General features: G+C 36.5%; 1 protein-coding gene across 1 annotated transcript in view; it reads left to right on the top strand.

Moving 5' to 3' along the window:
* CNTN5 (contactin 5) overlaps positions 1-21,781 on the top strand; it is a 273,540-nt gene that overhangs the window by 236,278 nt on the left and 15,481 nt on the right. The window contains exons 17-18 of the mRNA XM_074150159.1: positions 9,061-9,131; positions 12,289-12,523. Of these exons, the coding sequence (XP_074006260.1) occupies positions 9,061-9,131; positions 12,289-12,523 (306 nt within the window). The remainder of the gene's footprint in view (positions 1-9,060; positions 9,132-12,288; positions 12,524-21,781) is intronic.

Raw genomic sequence — 21,781 nt, 5'->3', positions numbered from 1 at the left:
TAAAACATCTTCCGACAGCTCTAGTGAAAGTCTTCTTCATGCACATCCATTTTCAATATTCCTTTGGACAAACATTGCAACTTTACCTCTGTAAAAATGAATTGCTAAATCTTAATAATGATCAGTAAGACAAAATAATTTGGGCACAGACAAAGCATGCAGTGTGCAGTATATTTTCACCCGGTGATAGGTGTTCATTTCTGGGTAATGCTCCACTGTTGCTGCCATTGGAAGGAACACAGTCTGGAACTCAAGTAGCAAAGACCTGTACTCCAGTAAATGGGGCTCCCCTGATAAACAGCAGAGTAGCTGATAATAATGCAGGTCTTCTTGAATAATAAATCAGTAACATATTAGTTAAAATAGAAAAAAAAAGGCTACACTCGATCTTTACTTTCACTTTCAGCTTCCCGGTTAGGAATACCTTTTTGCTACCAGAGTTACAGATGCACAAATGTCATGTTAGAAGGGAGTGTTTTGTAGCATGACATTGGAATCCAGACACGTGCCAGTAAAACAACTTAACAGCCTTCAGAGAAATTGAATTGGAATTTATTTGTTGTGCCTGCTTAACATGGCATGGTACAGCAGAAGTCTATTGTCAACCCCTCCATTTCAAAACACCTTTCTTTTGGTGTTTTGGTGAAAAAGTTTGGTTTCTGTATCAGTTGTGAATTATTTGGGGGGTTGTATTTGTGTTTTTTTTAATAAAAAAGATAGATGCAGTCTCATTTTTTTAATCTATAGAGAGAGTGAGAAGACAGGAGTTACAATAAGATATAACTTCCCAGTTTGTTAGAACCTGCAAGGAGTTGTAAAGTCAGAACAATAATAAAATGGACTCTGCTTTAAATGAAAAAAACAATCAAACAAAAAAAAACCCTGCTACACGTATAATTCTTTGCAAAATTGCATGCTGCTTGTAATTTTTATGGCACTCTTGAAATGCCAGTGGCTTCATGATCTGCTTCAGTCAGGCAGCCACTTTTTCCTGGAATCCAGATATCCATGAAGTCCAGAGCCTGTTTAGCTCTGTCCTCTGACACAGCTCTTTCAGTGATTATGTGCATTATCACCCCTTGTAGAGTTCTCAGATGCTAAAGTCAAGGAACTCTAGTAATAGTCTTCATTGGGTTTCATACATGGTTTTCCAAATCAGCACATTAATAACTATCTTAGAGTATTACTCAGTGGTCTGTTATTTTTCAGAATCTCTGCATTACTGTTTTTTTTATCTCAATTCTTAAGTCATGTGTGTGAAAGGACATTATATTTCAGAAAGCGCAAAGCATCAGCCTCTCTACTCATGACCCAGGCAGAGTAACCTGGCTCTTTGCCATGATGTTAGATGTGCCCCACAAGTGGAAGCTGGCAGGCTGCCCCTGCACTGGGTAGAACTCCCAAAATACTGGTTTCCCAACAGAGAAGGTGACTGTGGCTCATGGTCAGGTGAGAGCTGAGATCCGCAAGGCTGAAGGAGAGCTATGTAGACAACCCACAGAGGCAGCAAATGCATGATTCTGCTCGCATTATTTTATACTTAAACAGAAATTGGCATCTGTAATTTAATGGCACAAGCTAATTTGACTGGAGACTAAAGTCTTTTTCTCTCTCCCCACACCTCACTTATTTTATCACTTCTTCCCCAAGATAGTAACAACATTTTATATTAGTCCATTATCTAAAAATACCCATGGAAGAGATACTTGGGGGAGTGTAAGGAAATCAACAGAATAATAAACAGGTTTCCACTTGCTTTAATTTTCTAATTAAACCCTAATCTTGTTACTTAGTTCATATTTAGTTAACATGATTGCTTTTCATAGCTACTTTCATCGGAATGGATAACACCGCAATTTTCTGGCACATCTAACTTATAGCCAGCTGCTGCATTTCTGTCAGTTCTAGCCTTGATACATATTTTACAGGTCCACAAGGTGAAAAGAGCCAATAACATGAATTTAAACATGTCTGGCATTCTACTAAGGCAGTCGGGCATTTGAAGCCTGGGGGCAAAGCATCAATTACATTATCTATTCATGGGGAAACATGGGGAGAGAGAAATTGAGTAGAATCAAAGTTTAACCTGCTAATCATGCATGCAAACTTGATTTCATGAGGTAACATTGTAATGCACTCTGTTAGGAGCAGATTGTACACAGGCTTTATTTTTAATAAGTCCTTATTTTCCATTGTCACCGCTATTCTCAGATAGAATTTCTTCATACCATAACAAGAAATGCCTTTGTCCCAGGAAAAAGTCACCTGTTTAAGACTGGCTCTGTTTTGGGTTTTTTCTTTGTTCTTGGTCGTTGTATTTTATTTGTTTGTGACCTGTATAAAAGAAGTTTCGGTTTTTCCCATTATCATACCCATTTTTGCTCTAGAAAAAATTAATAATCTGCTTTATGTGTGACATTTGGAGACGTTTTCCTGGGCCTTTGTAGAAAACATGCTTTTCCATAGGAAAAAACAAACGGAGAAGGGAAAGTAGATGGTAATAATTGACAGCATGGGTATATTTAGAACAAATAGGTTACTAACACTTAATATTGCAGGCTCAAACTAATATGCAGTATATATTGACAAAGAATGCACATGTGTGTTACTGCAAGACATAACAGGAAAGTTAAGGAATTAGTTCTCTGGCATATATGACACAGCATTTGAGATTTCAGTCCTATATGTGGTGATTTGAAAGCTATTCAGACCGAGTCCCACAGCCATGCATGAATTCTATATCCCACTAAATTACAAATATTAAAAATGCAGAGGAAATGAGAACAACAGAAATGCAGATCCTGGGACCAGTTGTGGCATCCTTGTTTTCCAACAGTTAAATAGTGTATCGTCCACTTCTGAGATGCTGGTACATTTCACATTTCATTCCTGAACAGATGAGATGTGAAAGGATGATCAGGGGGCTGGAGCACCTCTCCTATGAAGACAGGCTGAGAGAGTTGGAGTTGTTCAGCCTGGATAAGAGAAGGCTCCGGGGAGACCTTATAGTGGCCTTCCAGTACTTGAAGGGGAACTACAGGAGACATGGGGAGGAACCCTTTATAAGGGAGTGTAGCAACAGGACAAGGGGAATGGTTTTAAAGTGAAAGAGGGGAGATTTAGATTCGATATTAGGAAGAAATTCCTGTGAGGGTGGTGAGGCACTGGAACAGGTTGCCCAGAGAAGCTGTGGATGCCCCATCCCTGGAGGGGTTCAAGGCCAGGCTGGATGGGGCTTTGAGCAACCTGGTCTAGTGGAGGTGTCCCTGCCCATGGCAGGGGGTTGGAACTCAATGATCTTTAAGGTCCCTTCCAACTCTAACCATTCTATAATTCTATGATTCTATGAAATATTTTCCTGGGAGAGTGAGAACTTGAGGACTGGCATTTCATGCAGTGAAAGGGTTTTCACTTAACATCCCTCTGTTGCCCAGATGTGTACTGCAGGAAATAGATAGATAGATAGATAGATAGATAGATAGATAGATAGATAGATAGATATAAAGGAAAATAACTGAGAAATAAAAACAAACAAATGTGTTCTTGTTTTGGTCCTCACATTAGAAAGTTCTGTTGAGCAGGCAACAAATCCTTCTCCTCCCACCCATACGTTTTCCACAGCTAAGAAAAGTTGGTTTTTAAACATTTGTATCTTAAAAGATATAAAAAGCTCTAAAACAAAAGAATGATTGCAACTGTACATTCAGCAAACATTTTCTTAAGGACTAAAGCCAAGTTTAATAATTCACCTCCCCCAAAAGTGTAGCAATACCTACATTTTGTTTCATTTTACTTTATTTGACAAGATGTTTCAGAATTTATACAAAAAATAACCATGTGGAAAATATCTTCATGAATACAGGATTCGAGCAGAGTAAGAAAGACCTTGTGATTAAAGTATAAGATTGTGATTTGGGAAATCTGGACTCAGCTGCTTATCAGAAAACTCTCTGTAAATTTGGGCAGTTCATGTTAGCATTTCTTACTCTACAACCAGGAGGTTTGTAAGGGCTTTGCTTCTCTTTGTCTTCCCTCTATCTCACCTATTGAGATTACAAAATTGAAGGCTAGGGACTAAATCTAACTATATGTTTCCACAGCAATACCATAATCAATTATAATCTTGGCTGCTAAATACTTTTGTTCTGCACAAAAATTAAGACACACTACAAAATTAAGAATCTGTCATTTCTTTGTAATAAGCAAACCACACAGAATTGAAAAAAAGCCACTCGACATTTCCTTGAAAAAAAAAAAAAGACAAAACAGAAACACTTTAAAATGATTAATTATTCATTCAATAACATTTTCTCTTAATTTCTTTACAAGATTGCAATGTTAAAAAGAGGATGAACTGTTTTTCAAGTACTTTCAGTTTTTCCATGTTCAACGTGACATATTTTCCTTTCTATAAGAAAAGGAATCTAGAGCTAAAGCAGTTTAAAAGATCTTTTCAGTTCACTCACTGAAGTAAATATGGGGAGAATAAAACTGATTTTAAATAACATGTAGATTTTATTTATTTTCTTTAGAAAATTAGAAGTAAAATAATAATTTTGAATAAAAATTAAAAATCTTTGCCAACTCAAAACAAAATACTCTATTTTTTCTTTCCAGTTTTAATTTTTATACTTTAAAATAAAATTGAAGCAAAATTCAAATCATACCTCTTCTTAAAACAAAATGGCTGTTTCACTTCTTCTAATGTCAAAATGAAATATTAAATAATTTTCAATATTTTGCCCAAGAGTGAGTACTTAAAATCTCTGAATGGTCTCTGAATGGGCTTATCTTTACAGTCTACCAGAATCCACAGTTTTCATTAAAAAAACAAACAAACAAACAAACAAAAAAAACCAAAACCAAAAACAAAAACCCAGAAAATCCATCAGCCATGCAGCATGAAGCGAGAGGAATTTTTAAAACTCTCAACCAAAAACCTAATTTAAGCAACCTAAAGGACAGAGCAGTTTTCAAAATGTTGGACACAGTGGAACCCTGGAAAGAAAGCTAACATCTACCCCAAATGTTCATGGTTTCATAGCTACGGTATTACCTACCACTTCCAAAAGCTTCCCAAAACTTTACGTTTAAATGCAGATTTAAAATATATAGGTGTCATTGTCAGCACTTTGTAACTACAAAGCCCTCAGCAATGTCAGTTCTGTGCATGTATTTTGTCCTAAACAAAAAGCACTGCTTTTCACGTATATTTAGCTTGTAATGGTAAGATACACATGAATTATTAAATAATGGGCCATGGCTTCATGTATAAGCTTTACCTTTCCATATCAGGGAATCATAGAATCATAGAATGCTTAGAGTTGGAAGGGACCTTGAAGTTCATCGAGTTCCAACCCCCCTGCCATGGGCAGGGACACCTCCCACTAGAGCAGGTTACTCAAAGCCCCATCCAGCCTGGCTTTGAACAGGGGAAGGGGCCCACAACTTGCCTGGGGAAGGGGCATCCACAGCTTCTCTGGGCAACCTGTTCCAGTGCCTCACCACCCTCACAGTAAAGAACTTCTTCCTGATATCAAATCTAAATCTCCCCTCTTTCAGTTTAAAACTGTTATCCCTTGTCCTATCGCTACACTCCCTGATAAAGAGTCCCTCCCCATCTCTCCTGTAGGCTTTTCCTCATTTATATTTTAAGCGCGTTGTCAAATGCTTCGTAGGGCTGCTGAGGGCTACATTCTTTATGCCTGCTATTAGAGAAATTGTTAAAGGGTTTTTTATTTGGATTAAGGGAGATAGATAAGTTTTAATAGTGTTTAATGTCACTTCCATTTTGATTGTACGACAGTACCTCCATGAAAATGGAAAACAATAAGAAACAAATCCTGCTGTTTCTGTTCAAATCAAATTCCTGGCAAAGTTGTATCAAGATTTCTGTTCGTTTGCCTTAAGTGGAGATTTCAACATCAATGTGTGCCAGCATACACCCATTATTTACTGTAACCCATATCTAGTCACCAGGTCTTTCCAAACATGGTTTTTAGTACTACTTGTTGTTCCCATTACCGGAACAATGGAGAGACCTGGCTTTTAACTCCCAGCCTTACCAGTGGCTGAAGAAACAAATGAAGAGTTGACCTGATCCCAAAGTGCTGACAGTCTAAGAACAAACCAGGAGACAAGTGCTAATAGATAGCTGGCAAAGGGGCTAAGGAGAAAGCTTTGATCATAACTGTAGATAACTGATCAAGCTAAGATTAGTCATACTTTACGATTCTAAGGACCATTGTTAAGCCAAGGAGTGATTCATTTTCCAGTAAGTGACACTCTCTCATCTTGTTAAATATAGACATATTAACACAGAAAGAAGCTCTTTGCTACTAGTTGGGGTGTATTTATTCAGAAGAAACAATACTGAATTTCTCAGCTTTGATAAACACTAAAGAAAAGAGGTCCTAATGTCCTTGTTCCCCAAGCACAAGCACATGGATGCTGTGTCCAGGAGCCAAGTTTAGTCATCATCCTTGCATATTTGGTGCAAGTGTATCTCCATGAGTGTCACTGCCAAGAATTAATAACTTAAAGATTAGGAAGTCACTAATTGCATGGCAATAAACTTGGGCTATGAGAGAGTAAATTCAGATATAACACTGATATAAAGGTGATGCTGCCGAAAGGGTTGCTAATATATAACTTTGGTGCCTGGCACAAACTTCTTTTAATAGTTTTCTTCACTTAACTGTTACTTATTTCAAAATGTTCCCTTCTAACTGTGTATGCTCTGCTTTGCTGCAGTGCAAAGGAAATTCATTCCTTTGACACATTTATTCTTTTAATGGTTATTCATTTGAGAGAGTTTCGTTGTGTGAATGCACATTTTAGTTTGGTGCAAAAGAAATTCATCGTGTTGACAGTTTTATTCTTTTAATGTTTATTCATTTAAATAGGGCTTTAGTCTGCAAAGCTGTTAACAAGAAAACTCTAGAAAGAGGACACTGCTGGTTAAATAAGTCCATCATGTTGGATGCTTCAAAGGAGTACAACATACTCTCTCATCAGTAACATGGCACTTATATATAAACTTGATTTATCTTTATAACTTAACCAAAAAATATCTTAAAAAGGCAAGAGAAAAATGGGGGATAAACAAGGTTTAAATATTCTCCACTAGAGATGGCATCATAATTTTTGCATGCTAATTAACTGGCAGATGATTTTTCATCTGCATCGTTTTGCTGTAGAACATTCATCCCACTGTAACACACTGATTGATTTTATTCTTGTTTTAACCAGAGGGCAATTCCTCACCATTCAGTATATATAATTCCTTTCTGAAAGGAAAATTTGAGTAACTTTTAGCCATGTAAAGATTAGATTTTATTTTAAACTAGTTCATGTCTCCCGTCAGTGGAGTCTAAACAATCCTCCTCATTGTTTAGACAGTTATCTTTGGATGGGATGTACCACCCCAAAGCTCTGCATTCACTGGAGAAGGAGCCTGGACTACATGCTGGATATCTGGTTTCCCACTAGCTAAAGTTAAACTGCAAAGAGCTAAAGTTAAACTGCAAAGCAATTTACAGTTAAACTGTAAGTCAAGAACTTTCAGCAGAGAGTAACTACAAAAGATATCATTTAGCATGTGTGTAGGAAGAAGGAAGGAAGGAAGGAAGGAAGGAAGGAAGGAAGGAAGGAAGGAAGGAAGGAAGGAAGGAAGGAAGGAAGGAACAGAAAAGTCAAAGGCATGATGAACCCAGTTTTATTGCAGAAGGGTGTTTCATACATTAGAAATCTCCCCTATTAGTCTGCTAAGAACCATGGATAAAAGAGCTGTTATCTCTTTTGCAACAGTGAAAATCAAAAGCAATTGATAAGCTTTGTGGGTTTGCACCATTTATGAGGAAAAGAAGAATTGGGGTTGTGTTCTTTAAAGGGGAGTTCAGAGTTCAAAAAGACACTACACGAAAGAATTCTGAAATTTTATGTGAACTTCCAGGATCTAGTAAAAACTGCACTTTCATTGAACTTAAGCTGTTAATGATCAACATGGGAAATAGAGAGGACTGTGTACATTTATTTAAATGTATTTTTCTTTGTATAGTTCAAAGGCACAGTGCTACACAATAAATAAGCTAAACAGCACGCAATAAGCCCTTCACAGTTAATGCCTCACAGTACGTTTCTACCAATGACCTATGTACTGCTGAAAGGAAGAAAAGAGGAAGCTTATATCTTAGGACATATTTAATCAAATAAAGAATGCAAGCATTACCTGCTCACAGTAAATAAACTCAAGACATTAGTCATTTTAGGAGCTTCATTAAAGGCACTAAGTAAGATAAAAGAAATTGTACAATTACAAAGGAACAATTAAAATTTCTGAAGTTTTACAAAATATGATAACTTATTCACACTGATGATAGTTACAATTTCTCTCAAAGAATTTCAGTAGCTCCTTATATGTGCTTTTAAAACCAAAATGGTGGTCTCAGTTTTTAAAGAACTTTGGGTAATACTGCTTCTATCATTTTGCAAGAAATTATAAGGGCTATTTAAGGATGATTACTTTAAAATTTCTGAAAATTGGCTCCCTGGTAAAGCACACAAGAATAGATTTGCAAGAACTAAAACATTATAGTAACCACAAATGACCTGGGAAATAGTAGAGACATATTATTTATGTCCTAAGATTTTACCTGAAGTCCAAAATATGTCAGGTTCCCTGGCATTTGATTTTGAGTTGTCAATTCAAAAAATACAAAAGTTAACAAGATAATTACTGTTTTATGTCTTAGACGAGCTGTACAATGAAATTTTGACTAATCTGCAGAAGTAATAGTGCTTAAGCAGCTTTTTATTCCAATATAATATTTCTTCTCAGCTTATGCTTTGTTTGAGTTTAACAGCTTGACTGTGGAATTTTCCAAAATGAAACTTGAGTGTATTTTCTTTACCACAGAGTGCTGTGTTTGTTATTTCTGTTCTGATTTAACAGCCTCATGTCTTCTGCAGCAACTTATTACTATGGGGAAAACTTCAATAACTTGGACATTCTGTTTTGTCTGTTTTGGTTTGGTTTTTTTTCTTCCTTTTTGCTCACAGTTCCAAAGACACCTCCAGCTAATGTAAGTGGCAGAAGTGGAAGGCGACATGAATTAGTAATAGCATGGGAGGTAAGGGACTTTTCTGATTAAAGGTTTTGGTTCATGTTTACTTCTTTGAGGGCAAAGTCAAGAATATTGTACTGGGGTTTCCTTACAGCAAATCTTGGCAAGAGATGAACACAAAATACTGTTTTTTAAATATGTTCTAAAGTTTCAAATTAATGTGCATCACCATGCAGTTTGAGTAGAGGGCATTATGGTGAATCTAACCCACCTAGTAGCAGCTCCAAAGTTGTGTTAATTCATCAGTCTTTTCTTCCTGATCTACTGCTTGGGTTAATTTGACCTTTCTGGATCTTATGTGAATGCTACACCAGATGAAACAATAGCTGTGGGAAGAAAAGGAAAGCTTTGCAATTTTTTTAAACTTAAATTAAGAAAGAATTCTTTTTCTAAGTATTTTGTAAAAATATAAAACTGAAGACCTGAAATAGAACTTTATTTTGAGAAGATATTTGTGATGCAAGATGCAACACAGATGTATGACTGCGCCAGCGGACAATTGGAGGAGTGGGAGTTGCTTTCTCTGCTAATCATAAATAACACAATAGAACAGAAATTGTTCTTGAGGAGTTTTCAAAACTTCTAGATTCATGATGAAGAGTTTCAGACTCAGAAAAAAAAAAAATATATATATAAACCCAAGAAAAATTCTATCCAATAAAGACATAGGGTTTTAATGAAAAAAGTTTTTGCCTAGCCAAGGAGAGATTCAGATGGTAAGAGATGCACAGAATTCTGACTCACTGCTTAAAATGAAAAATTTTAGGACATCTGAAGAGGCTGTCTTCTGGTGACACATCTCCAACACAAGCTAACTGAGACAGCTGAAACAGCTGATTTCAGTTTGCTTTATAGTCTATACCTATAAACAGCATCATCTCTTCTATCAGGAGAAAATTTGCTGAATCCCAAACAAAAACATCAGGTGGCTAGAACTGTATCTGATGTAAACTGGCCTAATCCCAGTCCCTATTGTCATAGATTAGCATGTAGTACTCATATTAAGTGTGTTTATAGTGCTCCCCATATGACTGGAGTGGGGGACTACTGGAGTGTGTTATATCTTCCTCTCTGTCAAGGATCGAAGTATTCTTCCAAAAGAAACCAGAGACCTATGGGTGTCCCATCCAGCCATACAGGTACAACACACAGTTAAGAATTAACAATTGCCGTAACATAACTTCCAGTATATATATTGACTTTTTTCCACAAAAGGCAGCTGATCCTTCTTCACTTACAACTAAGGAGTGCAAACTGCCATTAAGGAAGAAGGCGTTGATCCTTCCCCGTTGTTTATGATTTGCTCATTGTTTCCATCAATATATGGTGCTGTTCTTCCTACTGTTAATACTTTCAGTGCACTATTGTTTCACATACCTTTTAAATTGCATAAAGTTATTAATAAATTAAGATCACAAAAAAATCATAGTATTTCATCTGTGTCATACATAATTGTGGAGTGGGCATATTTACATTTCTTAATAGTTTGAAAGATTGATACCATTTCTAATTATAATCACTGTCTCTCTTCAAGAAATGGTAAAATATAGAGCATAACACAGAAAAATACGCAATCAAAAGTAAGTGTTGAAATTTCTGCTAAAGAACTAATCCTAGCGCATTGGATAACACTCCAACAACTCACTACAGGTTACTGTACTGTGTGGTTTAGCCACTGGATTTTCATAAGGCTCAACCACAGTGTAAGTCAGCACAGCTCCAGTACAGTCAGTCTGTGCTTTTTCAGGATCCAAAAAAGTCTTATTTGACTTACACAGGCAACTGGAATACAACAAAGTACTTTGAAGTCTGAAGAGATACTGAGATGCCGGGTCTCTGGGCATTCAGGAAAAGATTAACATACCAGGTCCCTGAACTATACTCTGCAGGTTCAAATAAAATTTTATTCTGACAACTTTAATTCACAGGCTGCATATTTAGCATTTCCAGTGAAATCCAAGGGTTCTGGTACGGCTCTTGTATTTCTGGCTTTTTTTTTTATAGTGGCTGTCTACTGCCAAATCCATAATTACTGCAAAGAGATGCAAGGCTTCTCCTTTCCTACTTAAACCATGAGATTACAAAGTCTGTCTTGGTTTTGCTTCCTCTGCCTTTAGAGTCATAATTTATTTTTTTTAATTGGATGGACAGTGTACAGCTTCAGAAGGATGGGTAGAAAATGGCGTCTGCAAGTGAGGTGCCTGGGGATGAAACATTCACTTGCAATGTGGAGGAGAGAGGACTTGGTGTCCCCTGTGCTCCTGCTCTGATTCATATGTTCATTAGCTGCAGATCTAAGATGGGCACTTCAAAAAAGGGAGTTTAGACACACATTTTTCAGCATTTCCCATAGGCCTAGTATGTTTCAGCTGTTAAATATACTCTAATTCCTAAACTAGACCATTGATTTTATAAGAAACGTAGGCAGTAAAATAGCATGAAGAATTCCATTCCTTGAGCTGGAAATGTAAGATTTAGCTTTTGCAGTGTTCACCCTCTCAACAGATAAATCCCTTTGCTGACTGGCTGTTTATGGCAGATCTGTCCCAATTTAAGTGGCTAATTTCACAGATCCTCTAAGAAGAGAAAAGCAAATGAGATTTTTTTTCCATCAGGGCCCAGTTTGAGAGTTAGGACAACTACATTTATTACATTATATCCTGACTTTCAAACTGAACCCTACACTTAAATCCCTAACACTTGACACCTTGTTTGAATACAGAAATTAGACAGGCTGGCACCTAAAACTCAAGAGAGTGCCGCTGTACTAAGTGTCACTCACATCATGATTTAGGAGCCCTTAACAATATGTTGCTCTATATTTTTAACAAGGTCACCGGAAGGGACTATTCCACTAATAGACTGACAGTTAAAGCACTAACCATAAAGTGGGAGATAAAGAAGAAAAAATCTTTCTGAGCCCAAGAGTTTATTCATTCCTAGGACAGTGACCTAACTGAGATGACTAGATGAAGGATCTCCCTCCAAGATTCCTCTTCAGAAGCAATTGTCCCTGTGTTACCAGGCATGATAAGTAAAATCCTATTATGTGACTGTAAGGGATGACCCTCACACAAGCAGCCAGATTATGGCCAGCCAGTGAGTGATGGCTTTCTAAATTAGTAAATCCATGTCTGATCATTATCTGAACTTCATTTTTTAGCCAGTGTCAGAAGAGTTTCAGAATGGAGAAGGATTTGGATATATTGTAGCCTTCAGACCCAATGGAACACGAGGCTGGAAAGAAAAAATGGTAACATCTTCAGATGCTTCAAAGTTCATCTACAGAGATGAAAGTGTGCCACCTCTAACTCCTTTTGAGGTGAAAGTTGGTGTTTACAACAACAAAGGAGATGGTCCCTTTAGCCCTATTGTGGTCATCTGCTCAGCTGAAGGAGGTCAGTTCAACATAAAGTTAACTTGTATATTATGAACTATATTATGCTATTTTTATATAAAGTTTCCTATTATACCATGCTTTTTCTATATTAAATTTCAAAATTCTTTGCAGAATTGCGAAGTAACATCAAACATGGTTTGCAGAGGAGGTGAGCTAACTTGCTAAGGTTACTGAGAAAGCAAGTGACAAACTTTACAAATAGACTCAAGCCACATCAGTCCTAAACAAAAAAATCTCTTTTAATGAAGGCTCATTCCCAACATGAACTCTGTAGTCTTAATTTTAAGATGGGTTTCTCTAACAATGAGCAAAGAAAGGATGATATTTTCTAATGTTTCTGAGGTTCATGATATTTTTTTTTTGTGAGCTAATCAGACAACTGCTTAAAGACTAAATAAATCCACTTATGAATGTTCATTTCCCGTTTAATGGGTACTAGCAGTGCACAGAATGCAATTTTGTTCTTTTTCCCCCTATTATTTTCTCTCTTTTTTGGTTTATTAGTACAAAATTTCTGAATTTATGTTAAAGCCCAATGTGATTTATATTCCCCAACACTGGACACTTTTAAGATTAAGCTGGACAGGGTGCTGGGCCATCTTGTCTACACTGTGCATTTGCCAAGACTGGAGCAGATGATCCTTGAGGTCCCTTCCAAGTTGGTATTCTATGATTCTAAGATTCTGTGAGTAGTTCAACATAAAAAATGAAAAAGATTTCTGGAAAATTAGTATGTCAACTTGATATACCTCTCAACAGTATTTTTTTTTGGGGGGGAGACTAATTTGTACTAGTAAATAAGTTATTCTATATTAACAGGAGCCAATGACTGGAGATTTCCATACACACAAAAGGAAAATAAATGTTATCCCCAGGAGTATTTTGAGCAGCTCCATTACCGGAAGTCATAACTTCAGTTCTTCTTTACTATACTATCTTTGAGCTATCCCACTGTCTCGTATAAGAGAATACAATAAGTACAGGTGGGAGGAATGTCATACTGTCTCCACATAAATGTAGTATGAAGACACTGGTATTTCATGTGAAGCTGGAAAACATTAAATGTTATTCCATATTAGCCCACAATAAATGTGTAATTTTGGAGCCATGATGTAGCAGAGATTATCTGCTACTATTGTCTCACAGTAATTAAAGAGGTTAGAAATGCTCTTTTTGCTAAAAGCAGTTTCAGTAATTTGTTTGTGTTTCACTGTTTGGATCAGCTTTACCAAGTATTCATATTATTATAAAACCAACTACTTTTTTAAATGTAAAAATTTCTCAGTACAACTTGGACATTTTTAGTTGACTTGGCTGTTCCTCAGTGGAAAATGATACTGTGAGACTGATGGTGATGTTTTTATTCTTTAACAATTTCGTACTCTAATCAGAAAGTTCAATAAAAATAGATCTTTTCAAGGCAAGGGAGAAAAAACCCTAATAGATTTTTTTATATATATAGCAAAAGCTATTTTAACAAAAGCTGAATGCTGAATTGTAATAAGTAGTCCTTTGCTTGTTAATTGAACAAGACTAGAAATGGAATAATCAGTAATATATAAATCAATTTTTCTAACATTTCTTTTAAAATATGAACTTTAAAATTATTTGAATAGAATTATTAAAATTAGCTTTCTCTCTATGTTCCCAGACATATCTCTAGAAACCAATTTTCTGATTATAGTTCAGTTATTTGAAAGTACCTACTCACCATAACTTTGCTAATTCAGTATCTGTATGTTTCTGTACATTAGACTTTCATTTGGTAAGAGAAATTCTATGGGGCCAAATACTTTTTATAAGACTTATATTTGAAGAAAAAATATGGGGTGCTGTGACAATACAGTGCAAAATTAATTTATAAAAAGCTTTTCTCCAGAATAACCCTAGGTGATATTCTGAAAATTTAAAGGAACAATGAAACAGTTTATTATGGTTAAATTCTGGGCAAGTGAAGACTGAGGACAACAGATATTTCAGCTTGCTATGAAAAAAATGGGGAACTGGTTGTGAAAGGGGCATGGACTTTCACACTTCAGGAGCTAAACAACTGAAGGTGCATTTTCTCAAGAATTTCAACTGAAGAGAAGATATTAAATAAAGATTGACAGTACAATATATTATGGTCCTAGGGCTAACCCAGAAAACCCTTAGCTTACTTGATTTTCATCACACAGTCAATTCACTGCTCTGCAGACATCTAGAATAAAGGTCTAGTATAAAATTATTAAAAGTTAAGGAAAATTTGTGTTACATATTAAAAGGTTACCTTCATCTATGGATGGATCTACAATTGTTTGCTGGCATAAAAAAAAAAAAAAAATTGCCTAAGGAAGTCTAAGTCCTTGTACCTCTGCTAAGGACATGGGGAAAAAAGCCCACAAGAGTTTGCATAGGACAGGTTCTGGACAAGGAAGAAATTTCTCATTTATTAAGAATGAATGCATGTCTCTTTTCTGGGTGGCTGTGACTGCATATTATGTGCTCTCTGATCTGCACTGAAACCCCATTCGTGGTGGCTGCGAGTTGTGCCTTGGCAAGTAGCTTTGCAGGTGGTATTAAGATGTTCTCCTGTATGAACACAGCTAACTGATCTATGATTACATAAAGTGTCTCTGACTGAGGAAAAAGGCTTAAAACACTGCTTTCCAGTGAGTAAAGAATCTCAGAAAACACAAGCAAAATGCTGAGCACTTTTTCATAAGTATCTGGAGGGGCTAATCCTTTTATCTCTAAGTCAGATATTTAAAAGATAACATGACACCAAAGGTTACAGAGGGATCAATGATGCTGATAACCCAAAGCTCAAGAGGGAAAAATGCCTGAGTGGTTATAGATGATTGCTTCTCCTTCATTGGCTTTTTGACTTCATAGGAAACATCTTGAGGGTACAGCTCATGGGAGAGACTATCCAGGAGTTAAAGATGCAGATGAATGTTATGGGGGGATAGATAATAGAATGGAGAAGCAGATAAAAAGGTTGTACAAAACTAGCTGGATAATCCAGGAAGTAAAAAAGCAAATGTGACCCTCTGGAAAAGATGACTTAATGCAGTAGAAAACTATGAAGGAGGAGTCTTTCCTGGAGACCTTAGGAAAGGAAGAAAACAAGCAACCAAGAGAGAAGAAGAAAAAGAAAGGTCAGAAGTTTTAGTGAAGTAACAGAGACGATGAGAGCCAGGGATCAGTTCTGAAGAGGGAATGAGGATGCTACACAGAAGATGCAGGATAGAAAAAAAGATGCACAATTTTCTTCAATAAGAAGGCACAACAGAAGGACACAATAGATATGTTTCAGCACCAGGGAAACCTTTAATATGAGAAGGACACACCAGAGCATTTACAGGCCACAGCAAGTTAGGCTGCCTGCCAGAAGAAAGGTTGCAACATGCAGGCCTGAAACTGAACAGGAGCATGAATAGAGTAGGGATTGTACTGACTGTACTTTACTGTACTTTAGGTCAGGAAAATAATGGTATCAGATTCATGCTAGAGCATACTGAAACAAAGCACTGAACTTCAGTGCAGGCACAGATGGTTTTCATTCACAGAGAACAAAAATTGCAAAGACACAAGGTATTGAAAATGAAACAATGAACAAAAGCAGCGTTAAACACTGTTTCTTTTAACATTTATATGTTCTTTGGAGATTTTCTTGATCACTACATTCCACTTAAATAGTGAGGGGTTAAGAACACCAAGACTGCTAATACAAGCTTTCAGTATCAGGGTAATCATATGCAATCTCTATGTGTGTTTCACTGGGAGAGGAAAACTGGGAAAGTCACAAATATAGCAATAGAGAAGGAAATATGATAGTATAAAAGCATGACTGCAAGAAGATGGAAATGGTTGTACTGATAAGAGTGATGGCCAGGTAGGCTTGCTTTAGAAAGCATGACTAGACAGAGCGTGAGCTACATAGGAAAGACAAAACTAAAGTAAAAATGGTTGGATGTCATAACATGCTGATGATGTGATAACATATAAGGAAATACAAAACCAGTGTCTGGATAAAACAGAATATGCTTGGGTTCTATGTCATTTCAGAAAAGGGCAATTAAAGAAACTGGGAGGCAAACTAGAGGTCAGTTGCTGAAGGCCCTGATAAATTTAGATGCTGAGAAAGACCTTTCTAATTTTAGGTAAATATTACAGGACACTGTTATTTATGAGAGAATTTAGCTGCTCAGAGCAGTTTGGAATACAACTAATGACCTTGTGCTCCGGCTGTGATAATTAGCAGATTCTTTATCCAGTACTGACTAACCAAGAAGAAATAATAGTACTATATCCTTGTTTTGATGAACAATTAAGACACTATAGAAAAGCTGATCATAACAAATAACAGTGGAACAATAATAAAATCCAAAAAATGAGAAAGATAAGAATAACACAAGTATTGCCAAAAATTAAGATAAAAAAAGATTTTTTTTAGAAGTTAGGAAAGTATAGAAAGCAGGAAAAAATGTGAAATAAATAAAGTATTGAAATTAAAGATAATCTAGAAATTGACCAACAATGGTGAAATACTTTATCATTTATTTTGAATAAGTAAGATGATCCAGGCAGAATAGCATATCAGAATGTGAAAGTCTGCAAATTTTTACATCTGTAGTGATAACCTCTGGTATTGTTGAGTAGTCAGAAATTCAAACCTTTTCAATTTAAGCAATGCAGAATTTGCTGCTCAAATGTACTGTAAATTAAATTCATAACTTCCGTAGATAGTGACAGCTAGTCCAGGACTAGGAGCAAGATCTTTTCCATCCCAAAATAATGGAAACAAATACCAGTTGACAAAAATAAATTTTAGTTAATTTATCAAGACAAAAAAGCCACACAATATTTCTATATAAATGCAGAAAAAAGCCATGTTTGCCACCAGACTTGAGAAAGACTTGGAAGGCTACTGGCAGAATTTCTTAAGGATCAGCCTTATATCATGTGTATTTAATATTCATAATGCTAATAGAAGAGCTGGTTACGATATTGCTGTTAGTAAAACTTCAGGATGCACTGTCAATACAAGGAAAGATCTGAACAATACATAGGAAAAATGTAAATTAGAGGACAAGAGGAAAAGGAACATGAATGACGTAGAAGTGCTAGGTCAAGTACATAAGGAGTAGTAACAAGCCAGTCCACTACAAAATGGGAAGCTAATAGCTAGAACCTACACACAAGAAAGACTCAAATGTTTTCATTTGTATCAGGGCATCATTCTGATAAAATTAACACAAAGCTTTGCTAAGAATCTTATCTACAGTTCAGGTTGCTCTTGCTCAACAAAGATGATACAGGTTCAAAGGACCAACAGGATCACCAGGAAACGAGTAGAAACTCGAAGAGCTTGTTTCTTTTGTCCTAGTGAAAAAAGGCTGAGTTTCGATAATATGCTGTCTGAAAATCAGGGAAATTATTAGGGATAGTGAAGAGCTTTTAAACACAAAGAACAATGATCTCTTTTTTATTCGCAAATAAAACAAGCCACCCATTCTTTACCCTTGAAGCCAACTGGCTAAAAGTAGTTCACATCTGCACGCTTTAACACTGTCTCTCTCCAGACTGTGGCTGCATCCATACACTTCCTGGGAACCATCCCTGGCCAGGCACGGGCATATTTTGGGGCAGTACTAATTGGCCAAAGTCAATACTTCACCACAGATCATGCTGACTATTTCATGCTATGGACAAGTGTATGTCCACACTCAGGCTGGTGCCTTGTTTCCCTGTCCCTGCTGAGTTTACATGTATACACACAGCCTATGAGCACAAGAATAAATACGAATTAGAATACATGTAGTATAGAAATAGGTGAGAATATAAAAGGAAACAGAAACAAGCTTCTGGGAGAAAGAGGGAACCCAATTGGTTTCAGGATGAGTTAGGTCTTTTATAAAGGTTTTTTTTAATGATTGCCACAATGGGAGATAAAGAATTAGTTCTGTTAGTTTCAATAACTATCTTCTCCTTCAGGCACCTGATGAAATTATCTTCACAAAAATTGAAAGTTCTATAACTTTTATAAACAGTGTGGTGAATACTACTCAAAACTTCTAGATATGAAAAGAGAGCCCCCAAGCAGTGCAAGGTAAAGCCTGAAGACTGTTTTGCTGTTTAAAACCTCCTGAGGGACCCCAGATGCACTTCTGCAATATATACAAGATGTAATGATACTACACAAAGCTTCTGTTCTTGCTTCGTATGGATTTCTACTAATTCATTGAGCCAATGGGAAACCAAAGCTGCCAGTTATCTGAAAGGCAAAGGGCCATATAACAGCCTTTACAATTTTGTTCCTTCACAACTTTAAGTTTTGCATCAGGCCAGCTAATGGATGATGAATTAAACAAGACACTGCAGAGTAAAGGATTGTAGGCCCATCTCCCCTTGCTTTTCAACCTGAGCCCTTATTTAAACAAACAAATAAATTACCCTTTCCTTTTCATTTAGAGGAAATAATGTACAATTTTACACTTTTAAATACAGCCTCCACGTCTTTAATTAAAACCTTACATTCATGAAGTCCTGTGGTGCATTTCATAGCTAAAGCAGAGCTACTTGGGGTTTAGATGAACCTGAAAATTAATAAATCTGCATATTAGCTGTAAACTACAGTGGATTATTTCTTGTTTCTGTCAGTTGATCCATCTGGATTAGATACTGTAAAAGTTCAGCTAAAGCTGTTTCTACTGACTTTTAAGAATGAAATCACAATCCTGATACATAAGAGTTTATTAAGCATTCCTTTGATTAATGCCACTAGCCTCCAGGGGAAGTCAGATGTGCAATCAATATAATAGGAACATCCCCTCCTCACGTGCTGAGGACAACGTTAGCTGCCACATCCCTTGGTGGAAATGAACCATTTATATTCATGAAGACGGCAACAGTCCTCTAAACTTTTAATCTAACAAAGCCTGAATTTTATCAGTCTGCTTGTCCAATTTCTACTCACGTGCCAAGGTGAGTGAGCAGTGTGTAGGTAACATGCTAGTACAGCCTTTGTGGAGTAAGGTAGGTCCTTATTCCCATGTGACACTCCACCATATAATAAATGCAGGGTATTTTGTGGAGAAGAGAAAGCCGCAGGAGGATGTATACTGTGAGCAAGAGCAAAGGAGAGCAGAATTACAGGAGCAAACTTCGGAAGCTCTATCTGATAAGTAAGGGTATTTCAACAATAAATAAAAGGGGTCCAGAGCAGGGGTCAGCACTGCAGCCTGATCGCTGCTTCTCTGATAGCTCATTTCCTCAGCCTTCTAATTTTTCGCTGTTTTAAAGTCCTCTGCAAAGACAGTAGTCAGAGAGAAAGTGAAAAAAAAAAAGACTTGAGGAAAAGTGAGAAGCCCCAGGGCCTGTCCAGGGCTTCATCATCTCATCAGTCATCGTATTTTTGGTGTTTTGGAAATCAGATCTCTTTTCCCTTTCTAGCACAACATTCTGGAGAAAGCCGCATCCTGCAGGCAGCCGTGCCACCACAGGTCTGCATCTTTAATTCAATCAGGGAATATTAAAGGGACCGTTAAGGGTGCTGCCCCCCCCCCCTTTTTTTTTTCAATTAGTGTGACCTCAGGCAGACACCAACATAGCATACCATTTAGCATAATGCCATGATATTAAGAAAAGAATATGATTATAACATTGGTGACCATTATAGAAAAACCTAATGAACCTGTCAAACTTATCATTAGTTTTAGACACACAGAATAAAGCATGACATTGGAGTGAAGCACGGACTGTATTATACCACCAGAAATTATATGGTCCTCATCTGAATTAATAAAAAATGTTGTTTAGTCTCTATAAACTTTCAGACAGTCATAATGTACCTTATTCCTAAATATATAATTTCTGTTCTTTTGTTCAACACCTACATTCCCAATGTCTAATATCAGTGAAAATGCAGTGAATAATTTCTGGATATGTAAGAAATGCATTTTCTTCACATAAAAAAATCCAAGCTATTTCTACACCATTTGTTGAACACAATTTTTAAAAATATCAGAAAATATTCTGTGTTTCTATTCTGAGCAATACATAAACCACCCCTAGTGAATGCTATGAAGAGGAAATGATTTCTGCATATATAGGAAGTGTAAAGGCTTCCAACCAACATTTTGTGTCCATCTCAAATTACTTATCACACTGCAATCTTTTCTGACAACAAGGTAATTGCTTCAATAATACAAAAACTAGAAGACAACTTTTGCCACACAAATCTTAGTAGTACATAAAATAGAAAGCAAGGAGTAACTATTGAACAGAAAATCATGTTATGAGGAATGTATTTCTTCATAGCACATTTTTTGGTATTGAATTCAGAAGATCATTTCACCTATTCCTGGAGATATTTTTTTTATTCTTTGTTACCTGAAAAGTTCCATATATATTTTATACTTATTAGTAATACTCATTGTTGGTGAACACCATTTTGCATTACATCAAAAATGTTTCTTTTCTTTAGAAGTAAATAAAAAAGAAGATCAAAAAGAGCTTCAAACATTAAAAATTTGACATCAAAAAGGATGAAAAATTCATACAAGGCATGTCAAAAAAAAAGTGTAGGGCAGAAGTGCCAGAACAATGCCTGCAATATGATCAGAGAAAGGAGTGTAGCTAATGACTCAAGACTGATATTAGGCATCTTACTGAGGCAGTTTGATCACTGAAAAAAACGTATCATTTTAACTGAGGCTGTTCCATAAGGAAACTCCTTTTTTGTAACCCAGTTAAATGAGCTCAAAAAAACCATTTTTTAGAAAGCTCTTTGATGTGCCTCTCTATAACATAAAAGCCAGGACCTCTGCCTGCCCTTCAAGAGCAGATCAACACATTAGAAATGTAATGAGGAACATCAGGCCAAGGAAGAAATCTCAGGCTCTACGACTGCAGGGGAATGTGAGTTCACCTTTTTGCTGAGCAAGTGAACCACACCAGAATGGTGGAGAAATGCCACCCATGTGTGCTTCACTGCCCGTATTCAAGCCTTGTCTCCACAGCTTGTCTTAAGCAAATTTTCAGTAATATTTCGGTAATAAAGCAAAAGATCCAAAAGACTTCCTTAACTCATGTCTCTGATACATGACAATTTTTGGACACTTGTCACTCCCAATGCACTAACTGGTGATGTAAATTGGTGGTATGCTCAACGGCCTGTCATGGCAGATGTATATTTACCCATTTCCCAACCACTAGAAGAAGTTAGTCCTCTGTAAAGTGTTCAACAATATGAAAATGCAAAGTAAAACAT

This window comes from Numenius arquata, chromosome 1 (assembly GCF_964106895.1).
Source record: "Numenius arquata chromosome 1, bNumArq3.hap1.1, whole genome shotgun sequence".
In the NCBI taxonomy this organism is placed as follows: Eukaryota; Metazoa; Chordata; class Aves; order Charadriiformes; family Scolopacidae; genus Numenius; species Numenius arquata.
Note: the sequence above shows the minus strand (reverse complement) of the source record. Positions and strands in the feature narration are given on the sequence as shown.